This window comes from Erythranthe guttata, chromosome 14 (assembly GCF_056151865.1).
Source record: "Erythranthe guttata isolate IM_541 chromosome 14, IM_541, whole genome shotgun sequence".
In the NCBI taxonomy this organism is placed as follows: Eukaryota; Viridiplantae; Streptophyta; class Magnoliopsida; order Lamiales; family Phrymaceae; genus Erythranthe; species Erythranthe guttata.
In genome coordinates this window covers 3,178,653-3,204,377 of record NC_142546.1, presented here as the reverse complement: position 1 = coordinate 3,204,377, position 25,725 = coordinate 3,178,653, and the positions used below count along the sequence as shown (strand labels likewise).

General features: G+C 35.7%; 5 protein-coding genes across 5 annotated transcripts; 3 read left to right on the top strand and 2 right to left on the bottom strand.

The window, feature by feature from the left end:
* Positions 1-2: 2 nt before the first annotated feature.
* LOC105954428 (uncharacterized) lies at positions 3-4,555 on the bottom strand. Its single transcript, XM_012978099.2, has 3 exons — positions 4,478-4,555; positions 1,614-3,617; positions 3-512 (listed from the first exon to the last, which is right to left on the bottom strand). Exons 2-3 carry the CDS (start codon positions 3,598-3,600, stop codon positions 157-159), a joined length of 2,343 nt encoding a protein of 780 aa, XP_012833553.2. The 5' UTR covers positions 3,601-3,617; positions 4,478-4,555; the 3' UTR covers positions 3-156.
* On the bottom strand, positions 3,481-5,692 carry LOC105954390 (uncharacterized). The gene is made up of 3 exons (XM_012978060.2): positions 4,810-5,692; positions 4,478-4,647; positions 3,481-3,617 (listed from the first exon to the last, which is right to left on the bottom strand). Exons 1-2 carry the CDS (start codon positions 5,645-5,647, stop codon positions 4,502-4,504), a joined length of 984 nt encoding a protein of 327 aa, XP_012833514.1. The 5' UTR covers positions 5,648-5,692; the 3' UTR covers positions 3,481-3,617; positions 4,478-4,501.
* A 2,130-nt stretch (positions 5,693-7,822) lies between these two features.
* On the top strand, positions 7,823-10,717 carry LOC105954427 (GTP cyclohydrolase I). Its single transcript, XM_012978098.2, has 3 exons — positions 7,823-8,346; positions 8,410-8,815; positions 9,322-10,717. Exons 2-3 carry the CDS (start codon positions 8,599-8,601, stop codon positions 10,491-10,493), a joined length of 1,389 nt encoding a protein of 462 aa, XP_012833552.2. The 5' UTR covers positions 7,823-8,346; positions 8,410-8,598; the 3' UTR covers positions 10,494-10,717.
* Positions 10,718-13,507: 2,790 nt separating this feature from the next.
* CYP82G1 (cytochrome P450, family 82, subfamily G, polypeptide 1) lies at positions 13,508-16,414 on the top strand. Its single transcript, XM_088813858.1, has 2 exons — positions 13,508-14,549; positions 15,594-16,414. The coding sequence occupies exons 1-2, from the start codon at positions 13,611-13,613 to the stop codon at positions 16,221-16,223; spliced, it is 1,569 nt and encodes a 522-aa protein (XP_088669984.1). The 5' UTR covers positions 13,508-13,610; the 3' UTR covers positions 16,224-16,414.
* Positions 16,415-18,589: 2,175 nt separating this feature from the next.
* On the top strand, positions 18,590-21,462 carry LOC105954388 (uncharacterized). The gene is made up of 6 exons (XM_012978057.2): positions 18,590-18,886; positions 19,834-20,033; positions 20,317-20,457; positions 20,746-20,826; positions 20,944-21,071; positions 21,180-21,462. The coding sequence occupies exons 1-6, from the start codon at positions 18,658-18,660 to the stop codon at positions 21,223-21,225; spliced, it is 825 nt and encodes a 274-aa protein (XP_012833511.2). The 5' UTR covers positions 18,590-18,657; the 3' UTR covers positions 21,226-21,462.
* The last annotated feature ends 4,263 nt before the right edge of the window (positions 21,463-25,725 follow it).

Sequence of the window (25,725 nt, the reverse complement as noted above, 5' to 3'; positions counted from 1 at the left end):
GATAGAACAACATTGCACTTCACTTGATATTATGTGCGGTGGGCGCCATTAGTTACAAGTACAAACATACATGATTCTTCCCTCGAGTATAGTATATACAACTTATCGTGGACAGAAGAAAAACATACACAATATAATGTTGAAACCTAGTTTACATTACCTGCGAATTACGGGCGAAAATCGACCTTTGATTTTCTGTAATTCTGCCAAGGCTTCTTTCATGGTTATCCTATCACCAGGAGATTCCGACAAACACTTTAAAGCCAACTCCAGTATAGATGACACACATTGCAGGTTTTTCTCAAAGTGTTGTTCGTTTTCGGTATTTAGTAAGTTGGAGTCTATAACCTCATTCGGCGACTGCCAAAGTGAGCTTTGAACCCAACTCTTTAAGCTCAAACCTTCCGCAAACATATCATCGCTTGGCCTTTTTCTTGTAAATGTTTCCATAACCATCACTCCGTAACTGTAAACATCACACCTAGTCGAAACAAGTCCTTCCAAACCATACTCTATATATAACAAGAAATAATCATAGTTAGTGTTCGTTTTTTCACTTTCGTACAAGCGTATTAAGAATATCAATAAATATGACTTGATTTATGAAAATATATATTTTTAGACTAAATTACCCTTGTACAATAATAAAATGAAGGGTAAATTCCACTTTACCCCCTTGTACTTTGGCTGGATATCACTTTACCCCCTTATACTCTCAATTGCATCGATTTGCCCCCTTGTACTTTGGTTCGATATTACTTTACCCCCTTCTACTCTCAATTCATCGATTCCCCCCTTGTACTTTGGCTCGATATCACTTTACCCCATTCTACTCTCAATTGCATCGATTTACCCCCTTACTTGAAAAATTGTCTCAATGTGGCCCTCGCCGTTAGTTTTCAGACATTTGACCTTAACACCGTTTGATTTAAGTATGAAAATTACTAAAATGTCACCCCTCCAGTTTAAATAATTATTAAAAAAAATAAAAAAAATAAAAAACAAACAACAACAAAAAATAAAATAATAAAAAAAATCAAGATAATGAGAAAACATAGTCCACGACGCCAGCCACAATTTTTTTTAATTTTTATTTTATTTTATTAATAGTTAGTTAAACTGGGAGGGGTGGATTTTTTGTAATTTTCAAACTTAGATCAAACGGTGTTAAGGTCAAAGGTCGCGAGAGCCACATTGAGATAATTTGTCAAGTACATGGGGGCAAATCGGTGCAATTGAGAGTATAAGGGGGTAAAGTGATATCGAACCAAAGTACAAGGGGCCAAATCGATGAATTGAGAGTAGAATGGGGTAAAGTGATATCGAACCAAGGTACAAGGGGGCAAATCAATGCAATCGAGAGTACAAGGGGGTAAAGTGATATCCAGCCAAAGTACAAGGGGTAAAGTGGAATTTACCCTAAAATGAATCAAGAAGAAAGAGGGTTGGATAAAGTAAGTAAGGGGTAAAATTATAAATTATGTAACTAATGCAGAATTGGAATTCAAAAGTGATAAATAATATGGAACACAAAACTTTTTCTGAAGTGACGTATATTGTGGGACCGGGGGAGTGGATAACAACACAATAATTTGAAAATTATAAAGATTCACCTGGAGCAATGTAGCCGAGTGTTGCTAGGGTGTTTGTGTGCACAATGCTCTCACCGTCGCCCAACAATTTTGCTATCCCGAAATCACTCACATGTGCAACCATCTCTTCATCTAACAACACATTGCTCGGCTTCAAATCGCAGTGAACAATGGGTGAAGAATAGCCGTGGTGAAGATATTCCAACGCACACGCAACATCAATCATTATGTTCAATCTTTGCAAGAGATCGAGACAATAATTGTGGGAATATAGCCATTTGTCCAAGTTTCCATTGGGCATATATTCAAGTACCAATGCCTTGAACTCCTCGTTGGAGCAACTGCTAACAACTTTGGTGAGATTTCTGTGACGAATATTACGCAGTACTTCACATTCCACGTCAAAGCTCTTGGAAGCAACTTCAGATAGCGAATTGAAGACCTTTACAGCCAGAACCTTCCCATCTCTTAGAACACCTTTGTAAACCGAACCAAAACTCCCCGTGCCTAGTAAGTTCGTCTCACTAAATTGTTCGGTGGCTTGTAGGAGTTCATAATAGGAAATTCTTTCCGGTAAAGTAGACACTACACCATCAACTCCATTTCCTGCATTTGCTTTATATTTCCTTTTGTATCGTACGAAAATGAAGGCCAAAGAGAGAAACGAGATAAACGCAACAATCCCAATAACAATGAATAAAGCCGAGCGCACCCTTTTCATCTTTGACCTATGTTCCGAAACATTACCGCAAGGTGGCACGTAGAACCTTGGAACTCCACATAATGCGTCATTAGCCATAAACGAGTCGATCGTGAAATTTCTGAAAGGACCATCGGTCGGAATTTCTCCTACCAACGCATTGAAAGAGACATTAAAGTAGTGGAGGGATTGAAGCGACTCCAACGACTTTGGAATTGAACCGGAGAGGTTGTTGTAAGACAAATCTACCGTTACTAAACTAACCATACTCCCCACGGTTTCAGGAATAGAACCTTCTAGTCCATTATGCGCCAAAGATAGATAAGTCACAGATGTTAGCTTCCCGATTGCGCTCGGAATAGACTCCGAGAACCGATTCACTGACATATCGATCACGGTTGCCGTCACTAAATTACCAATTTCCGGAGGTATAAATCCGCTCAACAAATTCGAGGACAAGTTCAGCTTCAGCAAATCCGCGAGGCGCCACACGCTTGACGGTATGGTTGAAGTCAACATGTTCGAATCTAGATAGAGATTTCTTAAAGACGTGACATTCCCTAGACAATCAGGTATTGTACCAGAAAAGTTATTTTGGTTTAAATATAAATAAACCAAGCTATCTAAATCGCACAGAACCTCCGGAAATACCGAACCCGACATCTTGTTGTAATCTAGAGATAGGCCTTGAAGCATGTGCATGTTTTTTATACCGATCGGAATTTCACCGGACAATTCGTTCCCGCCTAAAGCAAGCGTCACAAGGTTGCTTAAATTGCCGATTTCTGGAGGGATGGTACCTTTAAGTTCGCAATTATAGGCATGGAATATTTGTAACGACTTAGATAAGTTCCCGACGGAAGTTGGAAGGATGCCATCTATAGGGTTATCGGTAATTGCGAGTTCGTATAAAGATCGGCAGTTAGTCAAGGAAGTTATGAAGCTTAATTCCGAAGAAGAAGAAGATAGATTGTTATTGAAGAGGCCAAGGCGTTCGAGGAGTCTTAGGGTGCCGAGAGAGTGAGGTACTAAACCGGTGAAGTTGTTAGAACCGAGTTCGAGAAGTCTGAGTTTGGAACAATTAGCGATCGATTCGGGTATTTCTCCATTGAAGTAGTTTGAAGCAATGGCGAGTTCTTCAAGAGCGGGCAAACCGCGATCAATATTTTTCGGGAGACCACCGAAGAGACCGTTACCTGTAAGTCCAAGACCTCGAAGATTCGACATGTTAAAGAGCTCAAGCGGAACTACACCGGTGAAGGCGTTAAAATCTAATACTAGATCTTCCAGCTGGTAGAGTTTGCCCATCTCGCGCGGCAAATCCCCTGCCAAGTTTAAATATTCAAAAGAATATGCATAATAAAATGGCAAATTGCACATCACCCCCTATAATTTTTGCACTTTACACCCTCAAAATTTTAAAAAGTGAATGTCCCCCTACAAAATGTTATTTTTGTCGCACATTGCTGCGATAGCAAAATTTCGATGGATTATTCATCGGCATTTGAGTATTTTTGTTGCACATTGCCCCTTTATATGTTATTTTTGTTGCTCGTTACCCCTCAAAAACATTTATCTTTTGCAATTGCCTCTTTAAAATGTTATTTTTGTTGCACAATGCCCACCAAAAATTGGCTTCTAGAGCAAAGTGCGACCAAAATAATATTTTGAAGGAGGATTATCCAGTTTTTGAATTTTTAGGGGGGAAAATGCGAAAATGGGAAATTTGTAGGGGGGGAAGTGCATTTTGTCCATAATAAAATAAATGACAAAATGCACTTCACCCCCTATAAATTTTCCATTTTCGCACTTTCCCTCCTAAAAATAGAAAAAAAGGGTACCCCTCGAAATAGTATTTTGGTTGCACATTGCCCCAAAAGCCAATTTACAGTGGGCATTGTGAACAAAAAATAACATTTTGAAGGAATAATGTGCATAAAAGATAATATTTTTAAGGTGCAAAGTGTAACAAAAATAACATTTGAAGGGGCAAACGTACATCAAAAATACTCAATTCCAATTTATAGTCCATCAGGATTTTGCTAATGTGCAACAAGAATAACATTCTGAAAGGGGACATTCACATTTTTTTTAATTTGGAGAAGGTAAAGTATGAAAATTAGAAATTTATAGGGGGTAATGTGCAATGTGCCTTAAAATAAATAGCTATTTTACTCAACCGCACCTGTTAATTTGTTGTACCCGAGTGTCAAATTTCTGAGCTGTGTAAAATTTCCAATTTTTGGAGAGAGGAAATATTGAAAATACCCGCGGGAATTGCGCCCGTAATCCGATTTTTTTCAGCGGCAAACTGAACCAAGTTTTGAAGATTTCCGATCTCCGGCGGGATAACACCTATATATTTAACACACAAAGAAAATTATAGGATACTTCATTTGGCCCGACTCTGATACCAACATGAATAACCACGTACCATAACCGAAAGCTTAAGCTGTTAGTGAAGTGAATCATTTAATATATTTATATCTCCAACAAATTTAAACAAGAATATCATACCATTTAAATTATTAACGCCGAGAGCTAAACCCCGAAGAAATCGGAGCTCGCTAATTTCTCTCGGTATCTGACCACTAAAGGAGTTCCGAGATATGGATATGATTTGAAGTTGCGAACATTCCGATAAATTCGACGGAATTTTCCCGCTCAATTTATTGTTGGATAGATAAATTCCTTGAAGAAGCGGAAGATTATCGCACATGTAACTCGGAAGTCCGCCACTCAATTCGTTTCCGGTCAAAGCAATCACTTCCAAACTCGACAAGTTAAATATGGCTAACGGTATAGTACCCGAGAGACGATTATTCTCCATGCCAAAAGCCTGCAGACTTTGAAGCTTCCCAAACTCTTTCGGAATATTCCCTTGAAAAGAATTCGAAGAAAAATCAACTAGTTGTAGCTTCGTGAGGTTAGAGAGAGAAATCGGAATATTCCCCGTGAAATTGTTGTTTCGGAGAGAAATGTACTTCAACCTATGGGGAAGTAGTTGAGGAAGGACGCCGCCGAAAAAGTTGCGACTGAGATCGAGGGAGATGAGGAAAGAGAGATTTCCTATTTGTGGTGGAATAGTGCCCGAAAGAAACATGTAGGAGATATTTAGCGTGGTTACTCGATTATGGCGGGAACCGCAAGTGACGCCGATCCAGCTACAGACGGAGGTTGAGTTTGTCCAGTTGGTTGTGATGAAGTTGTAAGGGTCTAAAGTGATGTGAGATTTTAGGGCGAGGAGAGCGGATTGATCGGTGGCGTAGTTTGTGGCGGCGAGGCAAGATTTTTGGTAGTTTATGAAGATTGTTGTAAGTAGGAGGACTAGAATGTAATAAGGAGTTTTTTCCATGGTGGTGTAGAGTTTTTGTGGTGAGCTCTCCTTGTAGTTATGGTGATGTATATATATATATGTAATTAAGAGAGAGAGAGAGAGAGAGAGAGAGAGAGAGAGAGAGATTTGAACTATTCATTAACCAAATATTATTTAAAATCATGTTTAAATAATTTTTATGTATATATTTTGAGTATTTACAAACAATATTTAGAAATATATTAAACTAAATTTAAAAATCAATTTGTTTCCAATAATTCACCGTCGCACTGATTTACCGTATGGCGGTACCTAACTGACGCGAAACCGGTAAGCACTTTTTGGAACCTTGGTCAAGTAAACGGAGACTTGCAAGTTGCATGCAAACAGAAGTAATTGGAAAATTATTTCAAGAAATCCCTTTTGATTTATTATTGGGAGGCCCATTTACATTTTTTTCTTTTCACCAGAGAGGACAGAAATTAATAAACGAAAAGGATTGAGAGATGTAACCACATGTGGTTCGAGTTCTGTCTGGGAAAAGAAAAATCAAGAGAGATATTTGTTGTTTCTGAGTTGGGAATTTGCGGTTGTGATAAATGTTGTTTCAGTCAGTTTGAATAAAATATCGTTTCAACTTCAAACGAGATTTTGGCCATTTATGTGGTTCAATCTGGCAAAACATAAAACACGGAATTTGTAGTTCTTTAAATTGGATTTCTAATCTAATTTGAATCACGAAAATTTGATGCATGGCGGGTGATAAAGATGTGTATGAATCGATGAACATTGCTTATTTTAAAATGTAACTCATAAGTTATAATGCTGTCATCCGATATCCAATCTAATTGATTTAAGTTTGATTAGAAAATCAACTCAAAAGACTACAGTTTTCATGTTGTGAATTTTGCTAAAATAAAATTGAAAGGGGGTTAAAATCATGTTCCAAGTTAAAATGATATTAATAAAATTGAAACAAGACTTAACATTTCGAAATTATGATTCTATGGGTGACATGTACTGTAACTTAGTAGCTGAGGAAATAGGCAATCTTTTAAGTTAAATATTATCTCCATCTCATACATTGATGACGCACTTTAAAGAACCTCACTGATTTGCAAAACTGAAATGTTAAATGTCGTTTCAATTTTAATAATATTGTTTTGACTTCAAATATGATTCTGACCGTTTTCCAGTCTGATTTTGGCAAAATTCTTTTTTTTAGAGAGATTTCGGCAAAATTCAAAATACAAAAAATGTACTCCTTTGAGTTAGATTTCTAATCCAACTTGAATCAGCTAGATTGGATGTCAGGTGGCAATATTATGTATGAATGAGCTACATCTTAAATTTTAGATAACTCAAAACATAAAAGTTGTGAGCAATGTTCATAGATTCATGAATATATTTCTCACCAGACATCCAATCATGATGATTCGAGTTGGATTAAAAAAGCTAGTTCAAAGAACTACAACTTCCTTATTTTAAATTTTGCTGAATTCAGGCTCCAAAATAATCATAATCATATTTGAAGTCGCAACAATATTATTAAAACTAAATCGAACATTTATAACATCGCTAGGAGAGAGAGAGAGTAACTAAGAATAACATCAAATCCCATCCAATATATGATATTATTAGAAATTGAAATGTTATATATCGTTTCAAATTTACTAAAGCTTAACTTTAAATGTGATTTCGACCATTTTTCAGTCTGATTTTTGTAAAATTCAAAACACGAAAACTCAAGTCATGTACGTTAGCTTTCTAATCCAACTAGAATCAACTAGATCGGATGTTAGATGACACAGTTATGCTTGAATAAGTTACAATTCGAATTCTAAATAACTCAAAACATTAAAATCGTTGGCAGCGTTCATTGATCCATGCATAGATTTCTCACCCCACATTCAATCTCGGTGGTTCAAGTTGATTTATAAAGCTAAGTCAGAGGCCTACAAATTTCGAGTTTTATAAAATTCAAACTAAAAATTGTTCAAAACCACGTATAAAATCAAAATAATATTATTAAAACTGAAACGACATTCATCACACAACTCTATTGGGCCAATTTAATTACCCAATGGGCTTTTCTGTCGGTTTTGAATATTTAAATTGTTTTTTTTCGAAGTTAGTGAAAAAAATTGATTCTTTACCAAGAATCGATCGAGAGCCACCAACCAGCACCCAGATCGGAGATCGACCGCCACCATCATGCTATAGTTTTATTGGGGAACATAATTTTTACACCCACCATAACAGTTTTAGCGCCGAACCAGATCTTAAATCACTCAATTCATGTGGGTCCCACTTTCCGATGAACCAAATCTAAGCAATTCCTTATTTTCCTTTCCCAAAAGTGCAAAGTCCCTTCCACACATTCCAAATTCAACGGCAACCCTACGTTTTCTATACACTCTTTTTGCAAAAATATTTGCACAGGCACACATTCCTCACCCTCTTCCTCTCAATAACAGCCCCTCGTCTTTCTATCCACTTGGGTTTTCTTCTTTTGTGTGTGTGTGTGTGTGTGTGTGTGTGTTGTAGCAATTCTTGAAAATTTGGTTTTTAATGTTTTGATTTGTTGGGGGCTTATTTTTGCGCTCTTGTTATTGTGAAAGTTTGAATCTTTTCGTCATTTTCCGATATTGGGGGGCTCGAAAGTTTGAATCTTTTGTGATTTTTCGATATTGGGAGCTCGAAAAATTGAATCTTTTGTGATTTTTCGATATTGGGAGGTCGATTTCGATATTGGGAAGTCGAAAGTTCGAATCTTTTGTGATTTTTTTCGATATTGGGAGGTCGAAAGTTTGAATCTTTTGTGATTTTTCGATATTGGGAGCTCAAAAGTTTGAATCTTTTGTCTGAATCGTTGATGGGTTTTGAATCTCTTGTCTGAATAATTGGTGGGTTTTGAATCTTGAAACCCTGATTTGAGCTGATTGGTTGGTTGGTTGGTGTGGGTAAAGATCTATTTTGGGTGTTTGTCAATGGGCGCTTTAGATGAGGGTCATTATAATGCAGAACTCGGGAATGGAGTGAATCTTGGTGGCGATGTGGAGCTCGATTTCGACGAAGAACCCGACACCTTCGCCATCGAAGAAGCTGTGAGAGTCTTATTGCAGGGTTTGGGTGAGGATTTCAATCGTGAAGGTCTGAAAAAGACCCCTCTCCGTGTGGCGAAGGCTCTTCTAGAAGGGACTCGAGGTGATAATTCCACATCGCCCTTCGTATCTATGTTTTTCGTTTTGCGTACTTTTTTAGTAAATTGTACTTTATTGTAAATTGGATCTGTTGCTTTTGAGTATATTTGTTTGCTATATACGACAAGATCTGATGTGTTTTTAGGTAGAGAGCTTTAAATTCTTGTTAAACTGCTATTGATGGATTGCTTTAGCTAACAAGTGGCGAAACGTAGTAAATGGAGTAAATCGATATGTTTATGTTTGACCGATATTAGCATCCCTTTAATCACATGCTAGGAATTTGTTCCGTTGGAGTACGAATCTATTTCTTTATATAGTTACAGTCATCGCGAATGGGGATTTATTATTACAATCCACGGAAATGGGGATTTATTATTAAATTCCATTTTCTTTTTTTCTTTGGTTGAAGATTGATTGCCTTCTCGATTGTTGTCCATGTGTACTCTTTGTGTTTTATAGCTTCATGTTTGTAATATAACTTCCTTCGTTTTCGATGTATTTATCCAGGCTATAAGCAAAACGTGAAGGACATTGTGGGTGGCGCTTTATTCCCCGAAGCAGGGCTAGAAAACAAAGTAGGCCATGCTGGCGGCACAGGCGGTCTCGTCTTGGTTCGAGATCTCGATCTCTTCTCGTACTGCGAATCCTGCTTGCTCCCGTTTCAAGTCAAGTGCCACGTGGGCTATGTACCCTCAGCCCAAAGAGTCGTCGGCCTTAGCAAGCTCTCCCGAGTCGCCGAAGTCTTCGCCAAACGCCTCCAAGACCCAACGAGGCTAGCCAATGAGATCTGCACTGCTCTGCAGCACGGGTTTCGACCGACAGGTGTCGCTGTTATCCTCCAATGCTCTCACATTAATTTCGACCCGGCCCATTTCGACCCAGCCTGTAAAAGTTGGGCGAACAAGACGTTGGTCAAATCGGGCTCGGGTGTTTTCGACGACGACATGTCGGATATTTGGACGGACTTCCTAAGCCTTCTGAGATTCCGAGGAGTAAATGTAGGGGATGTTTCCTCTAGAAGCTCCGGCGAAAAGTGTTGGTGCCCGTCTCATGCATTTTCGAATATAGGGGGGTCGTCGGATTCAAAGATTCTCTCTTCGGTTTCTTCGATACTTTGTTCTTTGGGCGAGGATCCGTTGAGGAAAGAACTCGTCGAAACCCCCGCCCGTTTCGTTAAGTGGTTGATGAATTTCAAGAATTCGAAATTCGAGACGAAGCTAAACGGGCACATACACAACATTCGAGGTAAGACGGACTCTTTGATCTCCCATGAAGACGAGCATCTTTGTTGTGAGGTGAACTTGTCTTTCTTGTCTCAATGTGAGCACCATTTGCTACCCTTCCACGGGGTGGTGCATATAGGGTACTACCGTTCGAACGGTTTTATTATGAACCCCGTTGGAAAATCTATTCTACAGTCGATAGTGCGTTTTTACGGGTTTAAACTTCAAGTACAAGAGAGGCTGACTAGGCAGATAGCCGAGACAGTTTCGTCTTATTTGGGTGAAGATGTAATGGTGGTTGTGGAAGCGAGTCACACTTGTATGATTTCTCGGGGTATTGAGAAATTCGGGAGCAACACTGCTACGATTGCTGTTTTGGGTCGATTTTCAACGGACCCTTTGGCGAGGGCCAAGTTTTTGCAGATTATCCCAAATTCTTGTCCCGGTGAGAATTGATTTTTCGACTGGGAAAAAGCAAAAGATTATATTTTTGTTGTTTTTTTAAAATGTTTTTGGGATTGTTATGTGGGAGAATTAGCAATGAATGTTGGAGTTGCAAATTGCAATAGTGAGATGAGTTTTGAATTGCTTTTTGTTTTAGTTAATTTCTATTTATTTAATCATTTGCTCAATTTGCATGTAACATGTTGTTTCATGTTCATATAAAGATAGGTTTTTTTAGGTAATGGTTTATTGTTTATTTTGTAATTTTTTTAAATAATAATTAAAAAAAAAAAAAAAAAAAGAAAAACAACAAAATGAGCTTGGGCTCGAACTCGACAAGATGGACACGAGCTCGAGCTTCAGCAAAAAATGAAGTAACTCGACGAGCTCGAGCCTGCCAAAAGAGGCTAGCTTGACTCGTTCACGCCCCTAACTCTAAATAAACATCGGATTTTTTACAAATTTTAAATGGCAACTCTAAAACTTAAATTCTGATGTGTTTTTATCATTGGCTCATGGAACTCATATTCTAACATAATTGTATTTGAATAAGCTAATGGAAGAATATGGTGGTAGAGTATGATGATGATGATCCGTCGGCCGCTTCAACTCAAGCCCTCAACTCGGCCGAGTTCAACTAAGAGGAGGTCTGAACATTTTTGTAATTTCCAAGCTTTTGATCAAATGGTGTGAAGGACAAAAGTATGAAAACCAACACCGAGAGCACATTCAGACAACAATGCGAGTGCATATGGAAATTGATGCAATAAAAATAGGTGTTAAAGCGATGTCAATCTAGAATACAATGGGGAAATTAAATCATAATTTTCATTGAAATCCTACCGAACTTTTGGCTTCGACTCTCTCCTCTCATCGCAACCGCAAAACATTAAACTTAGCAAAATTTAATCAGCGAAAGAAATCACGTTTTCGTTACTCGTGATTAATCTCACGGTTTTAGCTCCATGTGTAATTGAAATAGATACACGCGTTTCTCTTATTTTTACGGGTTATAATTATGTGTCAAGGTTTGTACCTTAGATGGCTCTATCAATTTACATTTTTTTCTGTTCGAGCACTATTTGAATCAAGTCACCAAATAACAAAGAACTAAGGCTCCGTTTGGTTCATGGGATTTTGATATGAGTAAACTGGAAATGCAAATCAAGGAATTTTGAAATTCCAACTATATTTTGGTTTCTAAGAAAAATGGTGACGGAAATGATTTTGTGGAAAATTATTTTCTTTCGTTTTGTTTGGTTACGTTGTTAACAAAAAGAGCGAGTCAAATGAAACAATAATGATTATTACTAAAACCTAAACCAAAATTCATATTTTAGTTGTCTTGTAATTACAAGAAAATTTAAGAAACAGGGAAATGAGAAAAATTGTGTATTCTTGGAAATTTTAATAGAATTAAAAAAATAAAATAAAATAAAAATAAACATTTTACAAATTAAAGACTATGAAATAGTGAAAGAAAAAAAATCTTCTCAAAAGAAAGGAAGAGTGGAAAAATTAAAATAGATCTACATAAAAAATAAATAAATAAAATAATAATAATAATAGATCTGTTATTATTTCAGCATGCATATGAAAATCACGTGAAGGGCTCTTGTAGCATGTGCATAGTACTAATTCTATTGGTTGAGTCCATATTGTCACAACATTACCCACTATTTTATATTTTAACCAAACAAGGAGAGTTGAGTACTTTGACTTTTCACAATCCATGTAGCACGGATACAGAAACGAGGATACGAAGAAATGGAAAAAAAGGGACATGGCAAATGGCATGTCTCAAAATAGAGATACGGAAACTTGTGGAAAACGTATAAATAGTAAACATATAAGAATATATTTATAAATATGCTATATAAGCGCATATATATATATATATATATATATATATATATATATATATATATATATATATATATATATATATATATATATATATATATATATATATATATATATATATTCAAAATTAATATTATTATCAACTATTAATTTGCGATTGATCATTAAGTTATGTAATTTATTAGGAAATCAAGAAAAGTATTTAAAAATTTGCTATTATAACATGTTTTTAACCTTTTGAAATTGCAAAATGATCCATAAAGTGTCTAACAGATGTCATCGAGTGTCGAAACAAAACGTGTGTAAAACACAAATATGTTAAGAAATTAAAATTTTCGTAATACACAATTCACAATTCTTACCTACTATTTTGTACAAACCAATCAGAGCCTAAAAGTTACGTCACCAGATCAGTGTACAAAGAAAAAAAAAACCAATGCTCCAAATTTGACAAAGTCCCAAAGAAAAAAAAACCAATGCCCCATTTCTTAAACACATCTTGACTTTAGAGTTTTCCTCCAAGTCAACTAGAATACTGTTTCTTTTTGTTTTTTTACGAACATCCGAAGGATAAATTACGGCGACCCTTAGATAAAGTTAAATTACGAAAAAAAACTTTCATGTTTGGATAATTACAACCATTCTCCTCAACTATGAATATTCTTACACATCCACTCGTGCGGTGTCAAATTTAGTGAAATCTTCAAGATTATATGGAATGTTCTCCAGTTTGTACCCGTGTTACCCCATTCCAGCTCCACATTTTGAAGCAAGATGATCATAAAATGTGTTTTTTGATTTGTACATATCAGATTGTGGTGCATCAAAAACTGCATGTTTGCTCAAAACGAGTACAAACTAGAGAACATTCCACGGAATTTAAAAGATTTTGTTGAATCTGAAACAATAAGAATGAACATGCAAAAAGATTCATACTTGAGAGGGGTAGTTGTAATTACAAATTTTTTTGTAATTTAACAGATACGGGCTGGCCCGTAATTTACCCATAATCCAAAAGTACACCCTTATATTTTCTATTTATTGTTTTGAACAAAAGAACATAATATATATATATATATATATATATATATATATATATATATATATATATATATATATATATATATATATATATATATATATTACATAGTCAAAAGCAAAGTACAATTACACGATTTTGTAGTACAGCGGAAGAACACAGAGAATAAGTCTTTATACAAAATATCGTGAATAAATTCAGGCCAAGTTTCAAAAAGCAACTGCAAGATGAACTTTCTTCCACACATATTAACTCTTTCCGGGGTTTTAGCTCCGATTCTACTATACACCCTATGGAGAAGAAGCGCACACAACCGAAAACATAAGTGTAATTCAGCACCGGAACCATCTGGTGCTTGGCCTATAATAGGCCACCTCCACTTACTAGGGGGCCAAATCCCAGTGCACAGAATTTTGGGAGCTTTCGCCGATAAATACGGCCCCGTTTTCACGATTCGGCTCGGGGTGCGCAAAGCGCTCGTCGTAAGCAGCTACGAAGCCGTTAAAGACTGCTTCACGACCAACGACAAAGTCTTCGCCAAAAGGCCGACTTCTACTGCAGGTGTGTACCTCGGCTACAACTACGCGGCCTTCGGTTTCACCGACGGCCCGTATTGGCGCGAGGTGCGGAAGCTCGTGCTTCTGGAAGTTCTCTCCGCCCGGAGACTCGAGTCCCTGAGGCATGTTCGGGAATCCGAAATCGACACTAGCATCAAGGAATTGTATTGTGAAGTAATCCAGGGTGATCCACCTGGCAAAGCGGTGGTGATAAGCCGGTGGATCGAACAGCTGAGTTTGAACGTGATTATGATGATGATTGCTGGAAAACGATACGTAGATGATGGCGAGGAAAGTGCGATCGGGGGGCGATCTTTTCGGGATGCTGTTAAGGAGTTTATGTACATGTCGGGACAGTTTATTGTGTCGGATTCGTTTCCGTTTCCGCCCCTGAGATGGTTGGATTTTCAGGGGCAAATCAAGTCCATGAAGAGAGTTTCGGAAGAACTAAGCGCTATTTCCGGACGGTGGATCGAGGAACACGTCGGAGGGGAGAGAAAGGGTAGTGCTGATGAGCAAGACTTTATTGATGTGATGCTTTCGACAGTTGACGACAAGTTTACGAGATTCGGACATACGCGCGATACCATCATTAAGGCGACGATATTGGTATTGTTCTTACTTCTCTTACTACTCTGTTTTCTTCATTTTATTGTCTATGTATACATAAGGACAAAATGCACTTCGCCGTCATAAAAAATTCGAGTTTCACACTTTCCTCTCTACAAATTAAACAATGAGGCTCTGCCCCTTCAAAATTTTGTTCCGGTCGCACTTTGCTCCAGATCACAATTTTTGGCTTATTATTCAATAGAATTGCGATTTATCCGTCCACTTCGAAAGCATTTGAGTCATTTCATATTATCATTAAAATCCTAATATCTTTATCTTTTCTAATAGACGAAAAAACACAACCTATTTCACCGATTTCAGGGGAAAAAATAAAAAAAGGAAGGGAGAGAAAAGGCTTTGTTTTTTCTTCCAAACAAATTGTGCTTATTGCGGTCCCATAATTGCGAGAATCTTCATTTTCTTCTTCGATTAGCAGCTATTACAGTGATTTGTCTCTGAAATGAGTCAAATGGCATTTAATTGGATGGATTGATGGCATTTCCGGTGAAAAATACACCTTAAATTGTAATTTTGGGCAAAGTGTAACTGAAACAAAATTTTGAAGGGAGAAAATCTCCTGTTCTAATTTGTAGGGGGAAAATGCAAAAATTGAAAATTTCTAGGGGGCAAAGTGCATTTTGTCCATAATGTAATAATATTTAGGGAAAATTGCATATCGCCCCAGTACATTTATATTTTCGTACTTTATCCCCTCAAATTTTTTAAAAGTGAATGTCCTCTTAAAATGTTATTTTTGTTGCACGTTGCCCCTTTAAATCTTATTTTTGTTGAACATTGCCCCTTTAAAATACTATCTTTTGCACGTTGCCCCTTTAAAAAGTTTTTTTTTTACACAATGGCCTCAAAAATTGACTTTTGGAGCAAAGTGCAACCAAAATAATATTTTGAAGGGGGTTATCCATTTTTTTTAGTGGGGGGAGTGCGAAAATTTTAAATTTTATAGAGGGTAAAGTGCATTTTTGTCCTAAATCATATTCTTCTACACACTTGTATAATTGCACTAACACTTCCATCTTCCAGAACCTCATCTTAGCAGGCTCAGACACCACATCAATCCACCTAACATGGCTACTATCCCTATTGCTAAACAATAAGCAAGTCATGCACAAAGCCCAAGAAGAGATCGACGCGAAAGTCGGTAAAGAAAGATGGGTACAAGAATCGGACATCAAGAACTTAGTCTACCTTCAAGCAATCGTCAAAGAAACGCTCCGCCTATTCCCACCGGGGCCCTTATCGGTACCGCACGAAGCCATCGAGGACTGCCACATAAGCGGCTATCACGTTCCGAAAGGGACTCGGTTATTGGTCAACGTATGGAAATTGCACCGGGACGCAAGAATTTGGACAGAACCGGATAAATTCTTGCCCGAGAGGTTTCTAACGGGCAGCCACGCGGAGGTTGATTTCACGGGACAGCATCATGAGTTCGTTCCGTTCGGTTCGGGCAGAAGATCGTGCCCGGGGACCACATTCGCGATGCAGGTGACGCATTTGACACTCGCTCGTTTGCTGCAGGGGTTCGACTTCGAAACGCCGTTGAATGTGGAAGTGGATATGGCCGAAGGGCTCGGGATTACCTTGCCTAAGGTTGCTCCATTGGAAGTGCTTATTACACCACGCCTGTCAAATGTGATGTACCAAAAGTAATTTCATAGATATTAAGGAAATGGTTTTATGATTGTATTATATATGTCCTATAAGCATGCGTGGTTTGTAAAGTACTTTAGCAATTGATGTTATTTTTTTTTTATTTTTTTATTTTTTTTTGTCGCTGTAAATAGAACAGTGTATTTGACAATAAAGAAATCCTGAACGAGTTCGGGTTTTGGCGTTTTGCACCCTTAAATTCAAAAAAAGACAAAATATACTTCGCTCCCTATAACTTTTTATTTTTTGCACTTTTCCCCTTACAACTTTAGAAAAGAGATTTCCCTCCATCAAAATTTTGTTCCAGTAGCACTTTGGCCCAATTTACAATTTCCGTCGTATTTTTCACATAAATTGCCACTATCCACACATAATATCTTAAACATTAGTATAATTAATTATCATTAATTAAAAGTTCCTGCCTCGGTAATCTCTCGCCTCGAGCAGCTTATGGCCTTCTTTCTTTGGAGCTCTGGAGGTGCAGCGATCGTGAGGACCCACTGGGTTAAATGGACAACCGAAGGAGGCTTAGGTATTCGCTCTCTTAAGCAAGTGATGAGCCTGCTTGCATGGTAAACTTCTATGGAAAGTTCTTCAAGGTAATTCTTTATGGGCCAAATTCACTAATGCAAAATATTAGATATTGTGACAAAAGACTGACGATTACACTGTGGTCTGCGTCGTCTTTATGGATGTCGATTCATAGCCATGCCGAAACCCTCACTGAGTGCACTCAATGGATAGTGGGGCTGCCGGGCTATAAAATTTTGGACATCTAACTGGCTTGGGGAGGCGTTGATTGGTCCATTGCCAGTTGATGCGCAATTTTAAAAAAGTTGGGACACGGTTCGGTTCTTATGTTTAAGAGAAAGCCCTAATAAAAAAAATACGTATTTTATTATCTGTAAAACATATTTCCTTTATTTTCTTTGAAACTCCACCAAAAAGTCCAAAACTCTAGCGGCGATGGCGACCAAGAACACGAGCAGCAAGGGCGAGTGGTTCTCTTATGCGATTTGGCGACTTATAAATTTATATATTTTTTATATTTACGCGTATCCCCTCCCCCCAACGTGTCCGTATCCTAGTTTTTTGGAAATGCCGTATCACAGTGTTTATATCCGCGTATTCCGCATATCTGTGTCCGTTCAGCATAGGTTCTTGGTGGTCAAAATTGTTTTTTTTTTTTTTGGTGCTATTAGCACTTTCACCCTGCCTGGGGACTGTTATGCAATTTTAGAAATTCCTGTTGGGCTCCTGCTGGATTACACCTCATCTTCTGCATATTTACACTCTGACCCCCACTTGGGGCTATTACAGCATTTTCCGAAAGTTCTGTTCCTTTAGCGTAGGTTTTTTTCATTTATTACTTTTCTACCCCAATTTGGGGCTTTTGTGTAATAGCCTAGATAGTCTCTTCTGATTTTTTATTGCAATTGTAGGGGTACTTTTTTTCCTCGTATAAGCCCACAAGGTCTTAACCAGACAGTAAACTCATTTTAATAATGGAATGATAAAATCTTTTTGGCAAAAAAAAAAAAAAATCCTTATTAGTGGGGTTTTATAACTATGAATCTTGTCAACTGATCGTTTTATTAGTCAATAAAATTCAATAGTAGTAATCGAATGAGAACTTAATTTGTTAAATCCCTTATATTTAATTTCATTAGAAATAGAATTCTCATATTTATAATGTACAAAAATGGGGAATTTACCCATCCAAAAAGATTATAGTGAGGAACTTTTAGTAAATTTTCTCATAATATTATATAATTACTTGTTTGGGATGATTCATAAAAAATGATAAGAATTTATATAAATTTTCAAAACTGAGGGATATTATCTCTAAAATCTTGAAGTCGGGTATAAAAAAAAAGTATTATATATATATATATATATATATATATATATATATATATATATATATATATATATATATATATATATATATATATATATATATATATATATTACTTACTTCCATAATAAGAAAACTTAAGGAATCTAATTTAAATTTAAGGAATTCAAAATAAACACAAAAAATAGATTTCAGAAAAACCAAAACACAAAAAGAAAAATAATTTTAATAATAATAATTAATATTGAAGGTGGTGGGAAGAAAAAGGAAAAGACATAAGATTATAGAAGTCAAAATCGGGAAAATCCAATTCCATTAATGCTTAATCCCAAAAATAAATGTCGGAACTAATGGCACTTAAGCGTCCGTTAAAAGTCCCGTTACGGCGTTCCGTCCCGCTGCATGTCCTAACCAAACGGCAAACGGAATAGGGTCACTCCGCCGTCCACCCCCATTTATTGCTACCATAATCCCACCACCCCCATTGCATGCCCCTTTTCCACCCCCACCCCTAACCCCCCGCCGCTCTCTTGATTCTTGGGTTTAACTTTTTGTGCAGAAACAAAATTATACAGGATGGGGAGGAGTGGGGTTGCGGCGGCGTTGTACAAGGTTTCTGCATGGGTGCGGCGGCGGCCGACGAAAGTGAAGGCCTTTATGGCGGCGGCGTTTGGGCTGTGCGCGCTGGTGGCGCTGAAATTCATGGTTAAGGATCACAGCCACTTCTTTATCGCCTCCGAAGCGATTCACTTTGTTGGGATTCTGGTTCTGATTTATAAGCTCAACACTCTTAAAACTTGCTCCGGTAATCATCATTATTTAATTTTTTTTTTTTTTCTTACATCTTTTTCGGGATAATCTATAATGTTTTTTTTTTTGTTATCAAGAATTGTTATTGAGTGATGGATTTGGGATAAAGTTATGAGATCTTTGACTGAAAATTATTTGATTGTGTTTCTTTCTTTTTTTTTTTAATTATTGGATTGGTCATTTCTCTCTTCTTCTACTTCGTGAAAATTGATTTTTTTTTCTTTTTTTTCTATTATTATTATTATTTTTTTTTTTTAATTTTTTAATGTTGTTGTGAATTAGAAATAGCAAGACATATATGATTTTGTGGCAAATAAAATTTTGAGTGTATCAACTTAGCAATAACATTGTTCATTGATTTGTCTGAATGATTCTCAAAAGACGTCGATTCAGTCACACGCTATTTTTTTCGACTTGTTTTAAATTAAGAATGTTGTACTTGAAGATGAATCCAAATTTTAAAACTATATTCAAGATAACTAGAATTCTTACAAGAATGTATATATTCTGAAAGATTTATCCTTTTAACATCGTCTTTTTGCTAAACTCGACGAAACTCACAATCGAGATTTCAATATATTAAGTTTTTTTAGGTTGCATTTGGATTTTGATCAATGGATTTAAGCCATATATTTCAAATCCAAAATAACAAATTCATTGACCCCGTTCGGATTAATTCATTCCTTAGCTCTCATTCTAAATTTTTGTTTCTGGAGTCATTGTGCGCATATATATACCCAACTGCAGACATCTAATTATGTACGAAAATCTGCTTTAAATTTGTTCGTATACTAGAAAATAACAAATTCAAGATATCTAATATTTTACGATTTTCAAGGATGATTGACGGAGATCCACTTTCATATTCTTTTTTTTCTTTTTTTTCTTTTTTGTGTCCTTAATATAAATTAATTATCCACTTTTACATTGACTGGTTTATAGGGCTCTCGTTGAAGACTCAAGACCTTACGGCAATATTCTTGACAGCAAGATTGTTCTGTAGTTTTTCGATGGAAAACGACATCCACACTTTTCTCGATTTCGCGACGCTCGCGTCGACATTGTGGGTCATATACATGATGCGTTTCAAGTTGAAGTCAACCTACATTGCGGAGCTCGACAACACTCCCCTGTATTATGTGGTAATGTTGATAGAATCATATAATGTATATACTTATATATGTTGCTACTTATTTCTTTTCGTCTAATTAGTTTTTCCTTGCATGTTTATTGGCATATTTCACAAATAATGTCCTCGTAAAAATCTAATGTCGTTTTACGATGTTCGACTAGTTACTATGATCCTTTCTCGAATAATTTTTGTAGCATAACTAAGAGTAGATTAAATATCAAAATATCATCAATTCCTAACAAATAACAATATTTATATTTATTTACTTCTAGTTTTTTTTAATATATATATAGGTGGTGCCTTCTGCAATTATAGCGATATTCATCCATCCATATACACACCATGCACGTGCAGCCCGTGTTCTTTGGGCATTTGCCGTGTATTTGGAATCCGTTTCGGTATTGCCGCAGCTAAGGATGATGCAGAAAACTAAGGTGAATAATAAATAATTCCAATTTGTCTATTTTTATTTTAACTTCCACCAAACTATATATATATATATATATATATATATATATATATATATATATATATATATATATATATATATATATATATATATATTATATATATATATATATATATATATATATATATATATATATATATATATATATATATATATATATATATATATATATATATATATATATATATATATATATATATATATATATATATTAAATTTTTATTTCATTATAATATACTCAACGTCATTGCAGATGATCGAACCGTTTACGGCCCACTATGTATTCGCACTTGGCGTTGCAAGATTTTTGGGATGTGCTCATTGGATCATTCAGGTAATCATTTTTGGACTATCGATTTTTTTAGAGGGGGGGGGGCACGGCCCCCCATGACCCTATGGTGGGTCCCACCATTGGAATCTAATCCCGCAATTTGAACGTTATTATATGCAGGTTTACGATTCTGCTGGAAAGTACTTGTTTCTTGTTGGAGCAGGCTATGTTTGGCTTCCAATGGTTATATTGGCAGAAATTGTTCAAACATTCATATTAGCCGACTTTTGTTACTATTATGTCAAGGGGTAAGCCCTCGGATTTTTCGGACCAAATTCTCGAGTTTTTCCCCGTGTTATAAGTTATATAGCAACTAATGAATCTACCTTTTGTATCTATCTACTTGATTTTTGCAGAGTCATGAGTGGTCAACTTATAGTCAGCCTGCCGTCACATGTTTGAAGATTTTGAGTTCGAAAAAGGAGACTATTATTTACCGTGCGCTCGTTCTGGTATTTTTTCATGAATGAATATTCGAATGTAGTTTTGCGACATTTTTTTTTCAATTTTTTTTTGATTTCAACTCTGTGTTTTCATTATATACTTAGCGAAAAATTAGGATCTATTACGATAAATTCCATATATGTTGAGCAAAACAACTTTTGATGTGAGAGGGTGTTTAAATTGAAGAGGTTTATATGGTGCTACACTGGGTGAAAAAACCCTCGTATTAAAAGAATTAGCAAAAACCACCGTATGGAAATTAGTCCGAATACAATAAGGACCTTGATAGCTTATTACAATCGCGGATTTTGCGCATGGGTGTGTATTTTTTACTCCTTTCAATTATAAATTTCAGAAATTACAGATTCACCCCCAAAAAATTAATCCCCAAAATGAAGTTAAATATTCAGGGGTGTGTGGGAGCAGCGCCCCTGAAAAATATTTAGGAAAATGAAAAAGGAAAAAAAATATAGAGTTTTTTTGCATTAGTTTGTATTTTAGGTGGTCTAACTAATAATATTTGGGGCTTCTTTTGCATTAATTTTAATTTTTAGAGGGCTAATTAATAAAATTTGGATGAGCTTAATAGATACATAAGTATAATATAAGGGAATATTTATAAATTGAGAGTGAGCTTGAGTTCACCCTGCCAAAGGGGTGGACTCACCCCTACCTCCACCACGGACGTCGCCATAACCACATTGCTACGACGCCCATATCCATGACCGCCGTCGAAGACAATTTCAGTTACTCGTAAACTGTGGCTCTCCGACATGTGCGGCTGTGGACTTACCATTTAAGGTCTTCGATAAAGAGTTGTTTGGTTTTAGGTTTTGGGTGGGGGTGTGTGTAGAAGATGACGCTCTCTCCTATTTCTTTTTTTTTTTCTTAATTTTCTTTTCTGGAATTTTGTTTTCAATTTTTAAATTTGGTTGAATAATTTATATTATTTTTAAATAAGGGTAACTTTGTCATTTTATTAAGTCAAACGTAAAAAATAAGGAGCAAATGGCAAAGAGGGACATAAATGACAAGGAACTTAAATGCACATTGGTCCACATAAAAAAAAAAAAAAATCATTCAAATAAACTCATCCCACGTCTTTAGTCTAAAATATTAAATACCTTCTATAATATAAATTTAATTAATTTCATCCATTATACTTTAACTTCCTCAATATCACACATTGACCCCGAAATTAAACAAATATATCACATTAACCCTCATTTTAATGTTTTTTTTGGAAAACAAATTTTTTTTTTCAGAAAATAATTTTTTTTAGAAATTCTTTTTTTCCGGCCATATTCCGGCGTTGACCGGGCGGTTCTCCGGCCTTGACTTTTTTTTTTGAAAACATTTTTTTTCTGAATTTTTTTTCCGGCCGGTAAACCGTCGGTTTTCGGGGTTGACTTTTTTTTTCTAAATTTTTTTTTAATTAATATTACTGTATTGGCTACTAAATTACCGTCTCAGACAGTAATATTACTGTTTGGGACAATATTATTATGAATATTACTTTTTCGAACAATAATATTACTAATATTACTATTCCAAACAGTAATATTATTGCATGAGACAGTAATATTACGGTCGGAGACAGTAATATTACAGCCGAAAACGACAAAATTGCAGGCCAAGATGATAAAATTAATTAATACAATAAAATTACTGTCTTATACAGTTAAATTAATACAATAAAATTACTGTCTTATACAGTTAAATTACTGTTTAAGACAGTTAAGTTACTTTTAAATATAGTAATTTAACAGCCAAGACAGTAATATTGATTTATTAAAAAATAATAATATTAATTAAAATAAGTTTTTTTAAGAAAAAAAAAAAGGTCAATTAACAGTTAAATTACTATTGGAGAAAGTAATTTAGCAGCCAAGACAGTAATATTAATTAAAATAATTTTATTTAAGAAAAAACAAAATTTAAAAAAAAGAAAAAGTAAGTTAATATTTAAATTACTGTCTCTACAGTTAAATTACTGTTGGAGACAGAAATTTAGCAGCCAAGACAGTAATATTAATTAAAATATTTTTTTGAAGGAAAAAAAAAAAGTCAAAGCCGGAGACCCGGCGGTCAACAACGGTTGACCTACCGAAAAAAAAAAAAGTTTTTGAAAACCCGCTATTTTTGGCCCAACCCTTTGCTAGTTTCCTTGGGTTGGGAGGTTAAGAAGTCGAAAGCTTAGCCCAAATAGAGAAGGCACAAGTTGACCCAAGTGTATATAGAGATCTGTTGAGAATCTTGGAGGATTCTCGAAAACTTTCTAAAACCCTCCCTTTGTAGATATTTTGTTGGAATACTTTGGAGTGTTCTAGTGAACAACTCCTAGCCGTTAGATCAAATAGATCTCCACCGTCCATTAAGGAGGTGGGCTAGTATAAATAGGGATAGAGACAGCTTCATTTGTAATCATCCAGTAAATCCATGACATTCAAGCAATACAAGTACTTCCTACAAACTCTGTTTGTTGTTTATAAATAAATTAGCTCTCTTATTTAGCTTCATACTATGACTTAGTGACATTTGAATCTTTTTAAAAATTCGGTGAACATGGCTTAGTGACGTTTGAATCTTTTTAAAAATTTGGTGAACATGTTAGAGCATCAATTTATTGCCGAAAGTTTTGGAACACTTGTCTGTGAACCAGATGTTCAGATTCAAAGCAGTTTCAAGTTTTTGGAAAAAAACTATTACAAATCTTTCTCATTCGAATCCAACGAAGAGTTCATCCCGTAATTTGTTTCTGTTGTGGAATGGATCGACAAATGGTTCAGAATTTTCAGGACAGTTCAAGATCATACAATATGTTGAAAGAAAATTCAAAACAGTCACGGATTATTGGGTTACCCAGTGTGAATACAAAGCTTTTATCGGCGTCGATTGTTCTTTCGGACCAAACAACAAAATTTTCCGTGTTCTTGACACGTCTTACGTCTAGATGCTAGCTAGGGTAGCCTTAGTTTTCATATTTTACATAATCTATAATCAGCTCACTTTTGGAGCTTTCCTTTACATTAGTGCAATGATTTTTTTATACAAAGCAAATTAAATGAAAAGAAAGAATTATGAAATTGATGTTTATGGAAAATCATATATCTTTAATTTTTGTTTAGTAGTTGCAAAAACATAAATTATTAAATGAGGTGATTACTTTTATTTTATATTATCATCATCAAAGAATAAAAATGTGAATCTGAACATTTATGCACCGAGAGAGAGAGAGAACACTGAACATGGTAATAGTTGATCCGGTTTGAGTCCAGAAATTATGATTGCGCTCCAATAGACCAAGTCCCTTTGCGACATTTCATCAAACACTAACCGAGCGACTTCAATATTGCCGGCTTTTGAATACCCTGAGATCGATCATGCATTGCATAGCAGTTGAGGCCACAAAACATAACATGCATTCTTTGGCCAATATCAAATTTCTCAACTCGGGCCCACCAAGAAAGAATACTAATGAACACATTCCATTCTTCCGTCTGGTTTTGATTCACCGCAATAATTGGGGTGTGATGGTGGTGGGCCTGGTGGCGGAGTGGCGGAGTGGAGGAAGAGGATGGGCCATGGATGGCAAGTCTGAATGATTGCAAATATTTTACTACTCATTACTCCGGCTCCATCGATCCTACACCCGGTGGGTCTTCTGCTGCCACGTGTTTTTTTTTCTTGTTTTTCTAAGACCCCTAAAGGTAAATCTTAGTAGGGGAATATATTATAAAATACAAAAAATGACACATGGCAGCAGAAGACTCACCCAGTATTTGTCACCGGGTGTAGGGTCGAAGAAATCTATTACTACTAATTCATTATTACATATTTTCATCGGCCTTGGAGTTGACAACAATATGCGAAATGATTATTTAGGTTAAATTCTAAATCAAATAATTTAATATTATAATAATAAGGAAAAATTATAGCTATCCCTGAGGTATGGTCAAACTACAAAAACACCCTTCTTGTTTGGGTAATTACAACCGTCCCATCAATCATAAGTTTTCTTACATGTTCACCATTATGGTTTCAAATTTAGTGGAATATTCTAGATTGTATGGAATATTCTCAAGTTTGTCCCGTTTTATCCCATTCGAGCTCCACATTTTGAAGCAAGATGATCATAAGATGTGTTTTTTGGATTGTATATATCAAATTGTAGTGCATTAGAAACGATATTTTTGTACAAAACGTATACAAACTAGAGCACATTCAATGGAATCTAGATGATTTGTGGAATTTGACACCATAAGGGTAGAGGTGTAAGAAGATTCACAATATAAGGGTAGATGTAATAATCCAAACACTAGGGGTTTTTCGTAATTTGACCATACCACAAGGGGTGATTGTAGTAGTAGTAGTAGTAGTAATAATAATAATAATAATAATAATAATAATAATAATAATAATAATAATAATAATAATAATAATAATAATAATAATAAT